The following is a 13,451-nucleotide window of genomic DNA, read 5'->3' as shown; positions in this document are numbered from 1 at the left end:
CTGTGAAGAATTCATGTTAGAGGTTTAATAGAATATTAACAGCACTGAGAAAGGATTAAAACTAATTTTAATATTGGAAATATTGGAAGTGTTAAAATTAGTTTTAATCCTTTCTCAGTGCTGTTAATATTCCCTTAAACCTCAAACATAATTTCTTCACAGCACTTAAGCCTCAACAAACGTATAAAGTTACTATAGTTAATATTCAGCATATATTGTAATTTCCTGAAAAATAATAGATGTGTATAACCTTGGTTGGTATAATATCACATTAAATTAACAAACAAATGAAGGGAAAATTCAGGTTAACTCACTTGGAGAGATTCAAAATATCATATTCAGCTTCATCTTCTAACCAAGGTATGGGTTCTAAAAGAACAGATATATCCATTTCTTGTATCTCCTTTGGAGTAGCAAGAGCTACGGTTCCAGTGCTAACCTAGGAATAAATATATTTGGAATCCATTTGTATAATAATAAAGCTTTACTGTTTCTGTTTACAATGGACTTTGTTATATGCTGTCTGCTTACAGAAAATAACTAAAGCCACATTTTAACCCATTTATGCCTAGCATTATTTACATATCATAAAAAAAATGATTATAGAAAATGTGTTTACATAGCAAATGGAAAATCACTATGCCCATGTGTTCCAGGAGTCTTTGGAGAAAACAAACAGAGCATATTCAGTGTTATTTTTGACTTTTAAGTGACAGATTTGTTGTTGGCACTTTTCAAATAAGATAAATTTTTGATTTTCAATTTTAACACATATCCTATTCACAAAGGTAAGTGTTTTAATATTTGTCAGTTCTCAAAAATCATTAGATATTAACCAGGATAAGTTTAAAGTTTACCAACTAATATGTGATTACGTTACATGCATTTACAAATCAGTTCAAGATGCAAAGCATTTGCATGTCTGATGACAAGAATATTACAACCATATGACAAGTAGGTCTATATGTCCAAAGGCCTGTAGTCTGTGTCCCTTTCTCCATAGCTCATTGTAGAGCTCATTTCCAGCAGTGTTGTATCCATAAAAATTGGACAAGACACCAATGTGCTAATGTACTCTTTACGGATGAAAGTCATTTTAGTCTTTCCTCCAACTCTAGATGACACTTGATCTGGCACGAAAGTGGTACTGCTTACCATCATGAGAATGGTCTTGAAAGGGATAGATACAGTGGTACAGGGGTCATGTTTTGGGGAGGCATTATACTTAATGGATGCACCGAGTTACAAGTGCTGGAAAAAGGGAGTATGACTGGTGAATAATATTGCAATGAAGTTTTTCAACATCATTTTTGGTTGTTCCATGGTGCTGTAGGAAAATAATTCATTTTTATGGATGACAATGCTACACCACATCATATTCAAGCAGTGGAGATACTTCTGGAAAGGCATTATCCTTGCTCTGAAGGAGGAGTGGGCCAGTTTGTCTCAAGACTCCTGAATCAGTGGACTAAACATGGTACGACACTGTGAGAGCTGCTTTGCAGTCCAGGGTGGACATATTCCATACTGAAATGTCTCTCTACATAGTTTTCTGTAAGCCCTGTACATTAATTCCTTAACTATGTCCTTAGGAAATTTGTAAGTTTTTCCAAAAATGTATTGCTTAATTTATATGAAATTTATAATACATTTTTTTGTGAAATATAATTTATTCGTATGATGGTAATAAACTTATATATACATTTGGCACTATTCATGAAATTTTTTTCATATACTGGTAAAAATGTAGTTTATTCTTAGCTTTTGGACACCAGTGTATGTATATACTCATGCATACCCCTCCCCACTAGCACAATCCCTAAAATTCAAAATGTTCAAAAACGACATTTTGGATTCATCTGAAGATGGCTCTCTATCCATGAATTATTATTATTATGTGACTTTTTATTGATACATTTTCACTCAAGAATGCAACAGAGAATATTATTACAGAAGATTCTGATGAAGAAGATGGTAAAGAAATGATAATTACTTTTCCTGGAAGCATGCTTTATGCCTCCAACTGCTTTAGATGATCCATCATGTCAGGAGAGATTGGATCCCAAATCCTTTCTTAGGATTTAATCCTAAGAAAGGATTAAAACTAATATTTAATTTTTCCAGTATTTTGTTTGTATTACAAATCTTATATTGTACTCCTTGAAGATGTCTTTATGACTGTGATGAAATACTGGAAGATTATATATTATTTTTAATCCTTTCTCACTGCTGTTTCATTCCTTTAAGCCTCTAAACACGAATTATCCCAACACTTAAGCCTTAGCATATAGATGATCCTTCAACTGAAGATAAGGCAACTAAATCCGTTCCAAAGAAAAAAGGTAGAAATGTGAAGGGATGCTGCTAGCATGCAAAGATGGATGCAACAAGAGCTGTTTAAAAAAAAAAAAGATAAGTATTAGTAGTGAGGAAAGATAATTTTGTATTTATTTCTTGACAATACTGGTTTTTAGTTTGCGCTATTCAAACTGACGATTTTTTTTTTTTTTTTTGTATAACTGTGTGGTATTTTGTTAGATTTTACTGTCTCAGTTTACTGTTTCGTCTCCATGGTATCAATTATATTCGACATGACTACCACCAGTTTTACTACTACACCTAACCCCCAACATTTAAAGACTACATTATTTGTAAGGTAATTGATGATTTTGTAGCTTGCTATGCATGTGGTATGTATGCATTCTGCTATTTAAAAATGTGACGTGTGAGATGAGAGAGAGACTGGAAGCCGGATGCCAATGAGAGAAGGATGAATGAATCTTTATAGACTGTGAAGTATGGAGATTTGATGATTTGGGATATGCAGAGTAGAGTGTCATAGGAGTGATTGCCTAGTGGAATAATAGAGAATGTAGCAATGGCAATGAAGAGGAGATGATAGTAATAATTGTTACTCATGATGAGAGATGAATTGTGCACTCTCAGGGTAGAGTATCTCAGTGATAGCACTAATGGTTTGAGAGTAAATAATGTGAAATAAATGTTTAGAAGACAAGTTATTTAGCGGGATATTGATACTCATTAGGGAATATAGATGGTGAGGGGCAGGAAATGGTTAGGCAAATTAGTTGGGCAAGTGAAAAGTCAGCCATTGCTTTTCACTGTTTTTTTGGGATGGTGGTGGTGGTGGTGGGGGGATATCAACTATAGTGATATAAACTGGACAGAGGAAACAGCATGCAATAATAAGGGAGCTGAATTTTTGAATTTCTTGAGGGGCAACTGTCTTAAGCAACATGTGGTGGAAGGAACACAAGGATCAAGAGTTTTGGATTTGGTCATAGCATCAGAGGATCTGATTGTGACTGAGATGTCATACTTGGCTCCCATCGGTGAGAATGACCATGAAGTCCTGACTTAGCGGATGAATAGGCATGTGGAGGTATCAAAACAGAAGGAAGTTACGTGGAATTATAAGCCAGGTGTACAATGGATGAAAGTATTTGAAGGAAGGTCATTAGTTGCATGGGAGATACATAAGAAAATGTTGTTGACAGCAATGACAGATTATATAACTTGAGTGAAAAAGATAAAGCAAAAGAAATAAAAGGTGAATTGCAGGAAAAAAAAAAAAAAGAGATTATGGAAAGTATATAAAGAACAGTTGCATGAGGAATGTAACTCAGGTTAGGAAAGTGACTAGTATGAGAGGAGACTTGCACTGCAACATAAGGAGAATCCCAAGTAGTTTTTGTGTTATGTGGTGAGTAGAAGGAAAAAATGATGAAAGTATTTGAAGGAAGGTCATTAGTTGCATGAGAGATACATAAGTAAAAGTTGACAGCAATGACAGATTGTTGTCAACAACTGCCAACCATAGCAGACAGATTATCTTGCTGGGTGGAGATGGGAACTAGATGACCAAAGCAGATGACATATTTCAGCTATTTAATGATCACTTTATTAGAGTTCCATCCTAGTACTACAGCGTTTATTCCTAAAAGGATAATGAGTGATGAAATGTTAGTGAATGAAGAGGATGTATTATGAATACTGAGCATGCTAAATGTCAATAAGGCAGTGGGACTAGATTGAATCTCACCATGTGTTTTAAGGGAATGTGCTATGGAACTGACTGTGCCATTAACTTCTCTGCTTAATGAAGGTCTTGCAATGGGGAAGGTTCTTGGAGATGGAAGAAGGGTAAGACAGTATCACTGCATAAAGGTAATGGTAGAAAGGAGATATGAAACTATAGGTCTGTTTGTATTTCTTCTGCAGTTGAAATTTTGGAGAAATTGGTAAGAACTCATATACAGAATTGGACAGATGAGGGTACTATTTATTAAGACAAGCATTTTGTTAAGGAGCACTCTTGTTTTAATAATCTAGTTGCCTTCTGCAACAGAGTAACAAGAGCAGTGGGTGAGGGTAAGGTACACTGCTTTTTTTTTTTTTTCTTTGCAAAGGCAATTGAGAGGGTGGCACATGACAAGTTGATTTTTAAGCTGCATCATATGAGTTTGGATATCAGGTTACTGAATTAGTGATAGGCTCTCTGGTAGATATTAGAGAGTTGTATATGGGGCAGCAGTATTAGGGAGTACAAGTGGAGTTCCACCAGACTACAGGGAGATGTTCAGTTGTTTGCAGGTGATATGAAGCTTGGTAAGGTTATTAGTAATACTACTGATGTATTGGCTCTTCAAGAGGATTTGAATAAGCTAGGCAAATGAATGGAAATACCAGTTTAATGCAACTAAATGTAAGGCATTAAAATTTGATCCACAGATGTGATGCTTCAGACCCACTTGGTGGAGTTATAGTGACAGAAGGAGAGGAAGCAAGGGATCCTGGGGTGTTCAGAGAATTGTGACAATATTAAGGAGATTGACCACAAGAGATAAAACTGTTCTAGTCCCATTATATAGCTTTGATCAGACTACATCTGAATTTCTGCTCAGATCTGGTCACCAGGATTTGAAGGGGATGAAGCAACCATGGAAAGGGTACAGAGATGAATAACAAAAATGATGTATCAGGAATGTACAATGCTGATTATTAGGATAGGCAGCGCACGGGGACTGCAGAGTTTGGAAACTTTTAAAACTTGGCCACCCATCTGGTAACTGTTGGATATGCTGGGGCACAGTCCCCTAAAGTCTCACACAGTTTGATGAACCTCAGTTGCCGATTTTTCTTGCAGCACGAAAAACTTGATGATGGCCTGTAACTCTGTGTCTTTGAATTTCTCCAAAAGCTCCTACATGTCTTCTTATATATCTTAAAAGAAAAAGAACAAATTATTATAATATGATGAAACATGGGGATTAAAAGATTTTAAGATATGTTCTTTCTTGTGGTTATATCAGTTGCTGTAATATATATATATATATTTTTTTTTTTTTTCTAAGTGTTTATCAGAACTTTTCAGCACCCCCTTAAAAAGAGGAAGGCCTGAACTGTTAGGCCTTTCTACAAGACTGAACTTAAATAGAGCTGAAGGCATTTGGTCATCTCCTTTATGGGAAATATTATTTTATCAGTCTTATGTAAATTCTTGATTATCATCTTATATTAATTTAGTACTTTTTTTTTTTTTTCTTTTTGAAATTAGGGATTTATTGACCATCTTACTTGTGGCACTTTTAAAATTAATTTTTTTTTTTCATTTTAGTTTGTGTTCTATTGTTAATTAATGCACTGAAGCTGCCTTTAATACTTTGGTGAAAATTTTACATCTCTTAAATTTACTTCCAGGTAAATTTAACTTTAAATCTTTACTTTCTACAAATAGTTAGATTTTATTTAGAGTGATGTTGTGATACACCACAAAAAGCCAGAAACGAAAACTACGGGCAAAACTTGAATGAAAGTCGATTTAACAACAACATTTGATTTTCTTGGTTGTTCCCTAAGGAAATCAAACATTATGTGCACACTGCCAAATGAAAATAACAAAGTAGATGAGAGAAATGTAATAGAGGGTTGCATGTAAAATGCGTCAAGGCTTAATATATTCGGTAACACTTAAATAAATAATAAAGCATTGTAAAGTATTTTCCTAGCATCTTATATACAGTACACATTGTATTTTCATGATAAATCATATTTTGATGAATAAAACTGCATTTCTAATGTCACTAGTTATTAAATATCTTATTTCTCACACAACGGTAAAATTCATAAAAAATTTTTTTTTTTGACCTTAGGCATAAATGGGCTAATACTGTCTTAAATAAAAGTCAATCACAGTAATTTAAAACCATGAAGAGTTGGATTAATAAAAAAAATTAAAACAACAGTGGTGTAGCAATTCATTATAATGAATATTCATAAGTGTTTGAAAAATATCATATAGGAATTAAAATATCTTAGAATCAAAGCACAAATAAGTATGTTTCATAATTAATATATTATACTGTGATAAATAAAACAGCATATAAATAAATTATCTCACAAATTTTCAAATGAGGCATAAAATGCATTACATGAATCACCAACTCAAACTGCAAATACCATACATACATATACATAATTTATTCCCAATATGATACAATGTGAAAAGGAAAAGAGATTTATATTAAAAATTAAATATTGCAAATTATGGTCTTCCAAGTCTCTCTTGAAGCTAACTCTTGAATCTTGAGCTAACTGGTAGATGTCAGATGGAGTTTTGCAGTTCAGCCTGCTGATGGTTTCACATATGTATTGCCAAAATTGTTTGCATGGTCTTCCTCTACTGTGTTGGCCATCTTCTGGTTTGTACAGGATGAGGGATTCCAAAAAGGGCAAGACTTCAGAATGTCTGAGTTGATGTCCAAGACACCTGAGTTATAGTTTTTTTGAGTATATTGACAAGTGGTTCTTGCTTAGCCAGATTTAGCAGCAGAGTTAGTGACACGGTCCATCTAGGTGTATCTAAGGATCAGTCTGAGACAGGTAGTTCCAAAGGAGTTAATTAGATCTGTAGTTTTCTTGGTGCTTATTGTCCAGGTTTGAGAACCATACAAGAAGATGGATCTACTGGTTGCATGGTATCGTCTTAATTTTGTCTTTAATGATATTAATGATGATTTCCAGATGGGACAGAGTTTGTTCTGGAAGACTAGAACCAGCTGTTTACGTTTCCTAATATCATTATCTGTATTGCTGATGTATGAATCAAGGTATTGAAAGTCCTTTACCCTTTGTAAGGATTTATTGTTGATACGAAGAATAAAGTTTTCACAACCTATTGAGAATACTTTGGACTTTTGAATGTTGATCTGCAGACTAATAAGTTTAGCCTGTGCCTCTAGTAGTCTGAGATGTTTTTGTGTTTGTTGGTTCTGTATTAATAAGTACAACATTGTCAGCAAAGCTAAGATCAGTTATTTGCATGGTGTGGGGTGGATGTTTTAATGTTAAAACCAAGATCTTCTATGTGATGGTCTGGAAGATGTAGTCTAAGCATACTAAAAACAAATAAGGCACTAGTACATCACCTTGCAGGACTCTTGTTGTCACTGGAAAGGATTCAGATGTTTCTGTTAAAGATTACTAGTATTGTAATGTTTATAAGGTGCTGAGATTGCTTTTGTATAAGTTTTGAGGGTACACCATAGAAGCTGAGTATTTTAAACATTGCTTCTCTATTAATGGAAAAGGCTTTTTTGAAGTCTATAAAGGTTAAAATGAGTGGTAAGTTTTTATCATGTGAACCTTCTATGATTCTTCTGATGCTATGTATCTGTTCTACTGCACATTGTTTTTTTAGAAATCCAGCTTGGTTTTTTTCTTAAAAGTGGTGTTAAGTAAGGTTCTATTCTATCGAGTATCATCCTATTGTAGATTTTAACTGTGGCTGATAGCAAAGTAATACCTCTGTGGTTATCCATTCTATTAAGACTGCCCTTTTTGGGTATAGGGACAATAAGGCCTTGTTTCCATTGTTGAGATATTATTCCAGTGTTTAAAGCTCGATTCATTATGACATGGAGATTGGAATATGTATTATACCCAGCATTTTTGAAAGCTTCTGCTCTAATTCCATCAATCTCTCGGCTTTCTTGCTTTAGTTTGATCTATTGCTATTTATAGTTCCTTTTCAGTGAAGTCTTCACAATTTATTTGAACAGCGGTGATTAGATACAGGTCTGCTAGCTGACTTGAATGTTGGAGATTATCAACATTCAGTAATTCTTGAAAGTAGTTTCTCCATTTTTTCATCAAGTTCGAAAGTATACTTCATAATTAACATATTATACTTTAATAAATAAAGCAGATATAAATAAATTATCTCACAAATTTTCAAATGATGCATAAAATGCATTACACGAATCACCAACTCAAACTGCAAATACCATAAAAGACTTATTTTTAAAATTTTATTTTATTTTTTTTAAGAGAACAAAGGAACAACGAGAGTAAGACTTAAATTTCTGAGGGATGAATATCTTAAGCAGCATGTGACTGAAGCAACTCGAGGCTTTAGTGTTTTAGATTTGGTGATAACTTCACAATATGTAGTTGTTAATGAGGTATTAACACTGTTGCCAGTTGGTATGAGTGACCATGAGGTACCTGTTTGGGAAGTGGAGAAAGAAGAAAAGATCTCAGGATATGCAAAAATCTCAGAATATGCATTCAGAAAAAGATTGAGAGACTACCTCATGGGACTAGATAATGTTGACAATTACTTTAAACATATAGTATAAGAGATCATTATAACTCACATATCCAATTAAGGTACCAATATACTAACTAGTTCATTCACTTAGGAGACTAATATATTAACATGTACATCAAATCAAACCGTGTAACGTGAGCCCTCATAGATATGGTCACTGGACTCGCAGTGACTGTTTTGAACTAATTTAATTCTCTAGTAACCAGTATGGCTATGGCCCTTGGTTACACATAAATACATAAACTAACTTACTTTATCACTAAAACCAGTAACTTATTATAAACTATGAAAACTATCCGAAATGTATTTTACTCTACTTGCATATATGAGAAAACTTTTTATTAATTATAATAAAATAAATTGCCAAAAATAAGTATAAGTACCAACAGAAAATTATAGCAATATTTGAATTGTATTGTATAATACTGTACATTGAATTGTACAACTTGAATTGTATTGTAAAATATTGTAAAACATTGAATTGTGTTCTATAACATTATACATTGAATTATACAACTTGAATTGTATTGTATAAAATTGTACACTGAATTGTATAATATAAATATCTTGTATTTAGAATGAACTTTATGAGAGATAACTCAGAGAGAATAAATAAAAGCTACTTTTTCTATAAAAAAAAAAGGATACAACCAATATGTTGGGTAGATGAACTGTGTAGAAAAGATATTGACAGTGCATCGAAATTCATTAGGCAGTATCTGACATTGGAAATGTATAACTGCATTACAAGGGCTAAGTGAGTAAATATAGTAGGAATGAAATGGATGACCAGTGAAATCAAGCAAGCTGAGTTAGAAATGTTATGGAGGAGGTACAAGACAGCTGGTGACAATCAGTTTCATGAAGAGTATGAAGTGCAGCTAGGAAGGTGACATGCATGGTAAAGAAAGTAAAGGTGCAGTATGAGAGGAGACTGGGTGGTCAGGCCATGGTTAACTCAAGGTAATTTTTCTGTTATATAGCAAGCAAGAGAAAGAATAATTATGGCAGGCTGATACTGGTGGATAGTCATGATAGCAGAGTGACTATTGCAAAGGATGTAGTAAAATTATTAAATATGGAGTAAAATTATTGAATAGCACTTTATCAGTGTATATCATACTGGTGTAAATGATGATGTACAATATATATAAAAGGGAAACAAATAAGAGACTGGGAAGTGAAAGAATCAGAGGTGTATTGATATTGATTGGGTTAAATGTTAATAAGGCTGTGGGAAAGAATGACAATGAAAGAATGTAGGGAAGCTCTATCCTGGAGAGATTGGTTAGGAGTAGAATATAAGATTCAGTTAATGGACATAGCATTCTTTATGATAGTCAGCATGGATTTGTAAAGAGTAGGTCTTGCTTTAGCAATTTACTTGCATTTCATGATACTCATTTTCTCTTATCTAACAAATGTGTTAGATAAGAGAGAATCATTTACAGTGATATTCTTGGACTCTGCAATGGCATTTGATAGATTACCACATAAGTTGGTGTATAAGCATGGATGACCAGGGATGCATAAAATGGAAACAGATAGCATATTAGATGGATCAGAGATTGGTTCGCTGAATGATAACAGCAAGTTGTGTACAGTGTCTCAAAAAAACAGGAGGATAATCAGTGGCATGCTTCAGGGTTCAATTCTTGGGCCCCCTGCTGTTTAACTTGTTTGTAAATAATATATCATGTGGACTGATTGGGGATCTTCAGTTGTTTGCAGATGATGCAAAGTTGGGGAGAATTATAAGTAGCCCTGCTGATGTTAATTCCCTTCAGGAAGATCTATCAATATTAGTAAGTGCAAGGTGTTGCATCTTGGTGTGCAGGCCTGTGTACTATATTGATAGTGCTGAACTGTAGGAAGTGGATGAGATTTGGGAGTAATGGTTGACAGTAGACTGAAGTTTAGAGGGCATATTGCAAGTTTAGCAAAGACACATTGTAGTGCTGCTATGAAAAGAAGTACACTAACATGTAGGGATAAGGAAGTGGTTGTGCCACTGTATAAAGGACTAGTCAAACCACACTTAGACTATTGTGCTCAGATTTGGTCACCTGGTTTGCAATGTGATATGAAAACCCTGGAGAGGCTTAGAAACATGTGACTAAGACAATATCAGGACTCTAGAATTCTGGCTATCAAGAGAAGTTGAAGAAATGTGGATTGCAGAGTTTGGTGGATAGGATGAAAAGAAGTGATATGATAGATATGTTTAAGTTAGTGAGGAGATTATAAAGAGTAGAAGGTGAGAGAGGAAGAATCAGAGGTCATCCCTGGAAATTATGTAAGAATGTGGTGAAAAGGGGCATGAGGAGTAGATTTTTTCCATGGAAAATTGTTAGTGAATGGAATGTATTACTGGAAATGTTAATGTATGTGTGTGTGTGAGGGGGGGGGGGTTTAAGGATTTTATTATTCTCCCACAATGATTCTGCCGACTCCATGGAGGATGTAATAATAATTTATTCATTCACTTTTTTATTTTTTGAATTATTGCAATCTGAAACTGATTAGGATAATGTGTACAAAACCTTTTGAGTAAGTGAACAGCTCTGGTTTGGTTTAAGGTTTTAATGGTATAAGGAAAGCTAAGGTCATAATTGCACCAGTACATGTCTCAGCAGTACACAAGGTAATAAATACATAAAAGGGCATAAACAGATATAAAATTCAGCATATAAATAAAAATGTACAAAGGAGTATACAAACAAGTGTAAAAAAACATATATGCTGTTAACGGGTGTTAACAGCATATATGAACTAATCTGAACTAATAAAACTAACATATTGGTTTTATTAATTCAACCGATGCTCAGTAAAAATTTAAAAATAGATATAACATTTGAAGAATCTGATAAAATCTGTCTGAGTATACAGGAAAGCCTCATATTATGTTTTCTCTATTTATAAAGATTCAAATTAATGAATATTTCAAAATCAGCAGTAAAATATCGGTTTTCTGGAAGTTAGTTGCTGTCGCGATATAATATATTTTGGTTAACGTCGGAATCGAATGCATAACAGTGGAAGACAAAATGAAGCTAAGTTTTCATTACTGTATTTAGTTATATTTCATTTTATTTAGTGTACTTAAATGTTTTGTTTTGCTTGTAATTGTTTGTACTTTTTTTTTCTATTTATTTAAGGGAATTTATTAATTGAATAATTAACGATTACACTACTCGGCAGTAAGGAATGATGGCGGATTCAGCTGCAGTTGCAAGTGGCGTATCGCCAGGTCCTCCGCCATTTAAGAACTCAATTATAAGAAATATCATAAGGGACTTTGTGGCATGCAGTACTTGCAGTTTGTATGCGTCTTGAGAATTAGATATGTGGCTTGTTAAAGAGAGCGTATGTGTGCAAAATGCAGGCAGTGGGAGGAAATAAGTGTCGAATTATCAATATCCGACCTTGTTGCTCCAGGAATGGGGAATGAATGTAGGAAGACAAGTAGCATGATAGGAGAGAATGAAAAAAATATATGTATGAATGAGAAAATAATAGTTGATAGTGTGGAAGGCGTGAGTGACTGAAAGTTTAGGAGATGGTTTTGTTTGGGAAAGTGAATTTAGATTAAGAGTGATTGACCTGCAGAGGGAGATAGATGAGCTGAAAGAGGAGGTGGAATGTCTTCTGAATGAGAGCAGAAGTATGAAAGATAAGATTAGGAGAATGGAAGAGATAAATGCAAGCCGAATCAGAGTGGGGGAGAAAGAGAAATTTGGGAGTGTTAGAAGAGGAGAGAAAGGAAACACAAGAGAGGGAATGAGTGAGAGGTATGTGGGTGCTAGAAGAGGAGAGAATGGAAAAAGTAGAAGAGAGGGAATGAGAGAGAGAGAGAGAGAGAGAGAGCGATATGGGAATGCTAGAAGAAGAGAGGATGGAAACAATAGGAGAGACGGAATGAGAGAGGGATATGGAAGTGCTAGAAGTGGAGAAAATGGAAACAGTAGGAGAGAGGGAATGAGAGAGATGTATATGAGTGCTAGAAGAGGAGAGAATGGAAACAGTAGGAGAGAGAGGTATGGGAATGCTAGAAGAGAGAATAGCAGTAGAGGAGAGGACTGGTATATGTGGATGCTTGGAGTGCGTTTGAGGAAAGAGAGGAATTGTATGCGAGAGACCGCTTACATTTGAATGAGGAAGGACGTAGGCATCTGGAGAGACATTGCTGTTTTGAATGAATCAGTGTGTCCCAGGGAGGATGATAGCAGGGATGGCCTCTTGTGAGAATGGATACTTGGGAGAAGGGAGACGATGTCAGGTAGCACTGAGCCCAGTGGAGTCTAGAAGGGATAATGCTGGGTATAGAAACAATGGCATTTATATGTTTTATACTAATGCCAGGAGTATCCAGAATAAGGGAGAGGAATTGGTGGCGCAGATAGCATCAGCATGGCCAAAAATTATTGGGATCATATGGTGTGAGGTAGAGGTAGGCAAGACAGGATATTTAGTGGGGTGTTGCTACAGACCCAGGAGCACAGAGGATGGGGACCAGGAGATGTTTAGACAGATAAGTTTGGCAAGTGCAAGAAGAATGATTGTTATGGGGGATTTTAACCACAGTAGTATAAATTGGAGAGAGGAAGATGCATGTAGCAATAGGGGAATGGAATTTCTAGAATTCTTGAGGGACAAATGTCTTAGGCAACATGTAACAGAGGGAACAAGAGGTTCAAGAGTTTTGGATTTGGTCATAGCATCAGAAGAGTTGATAATAACTGAGATGACATCTCTCCCACCAGTTGGAGAGAGAGTGACCATATGGATTTGACTCGGAAAATGAATAGACATGCAGGAG

General features: G+C 34.8%; 1 protein-coding gene across 4 annotated transcripts in view; it reads right to left on the bottom strand.

Annotated features, from left to right (window-relative positions):
• The window catches only part of Rbcn-3A (rabconnectin-3 alpha), a 984,230-nt gene that overhangs the window by 200,504 nt on the left and 770,275 nt on the right, over nt 1–13,451 (bottom strand). For all 4 annotated transcript variants that reach the window (XR_016549602.1, XM_090406519.1, XM_090406521.1 and 1 more), the window contains exon 47: nt 315–439. Coding sequence is in view for 3 of the 4 variants with exons in the window: in XM_090406519.1 (XP_090262645.1) it covers nt 315–439 (125 nt within the window). In the remaining variant the exon portion in view is untranslated. The remainder of the gene's footprint in view (nt 1–314; nt 440–13,451) is intronic.

The sequence above is a fragment of the Typopeltis vanoorti genome, chromosome 16, assembly GCF_054136105.1.
Source record: "Typopeltis vanoorti isolate ZY-2024b chromosome 16, IOZ_Tvanoo_1.0, whole genome shotgun sequence".
Taxonomy (NCBI): Eukaryota; Metazoa; Arthropoda; class Arachnida; order Uropygi; family Thelyphonidae; genus Typopeltis; species Typopeltis vanoorti.
This window is presented reverse-complemented; position numbering and strand designations above follow the sequence as displayed.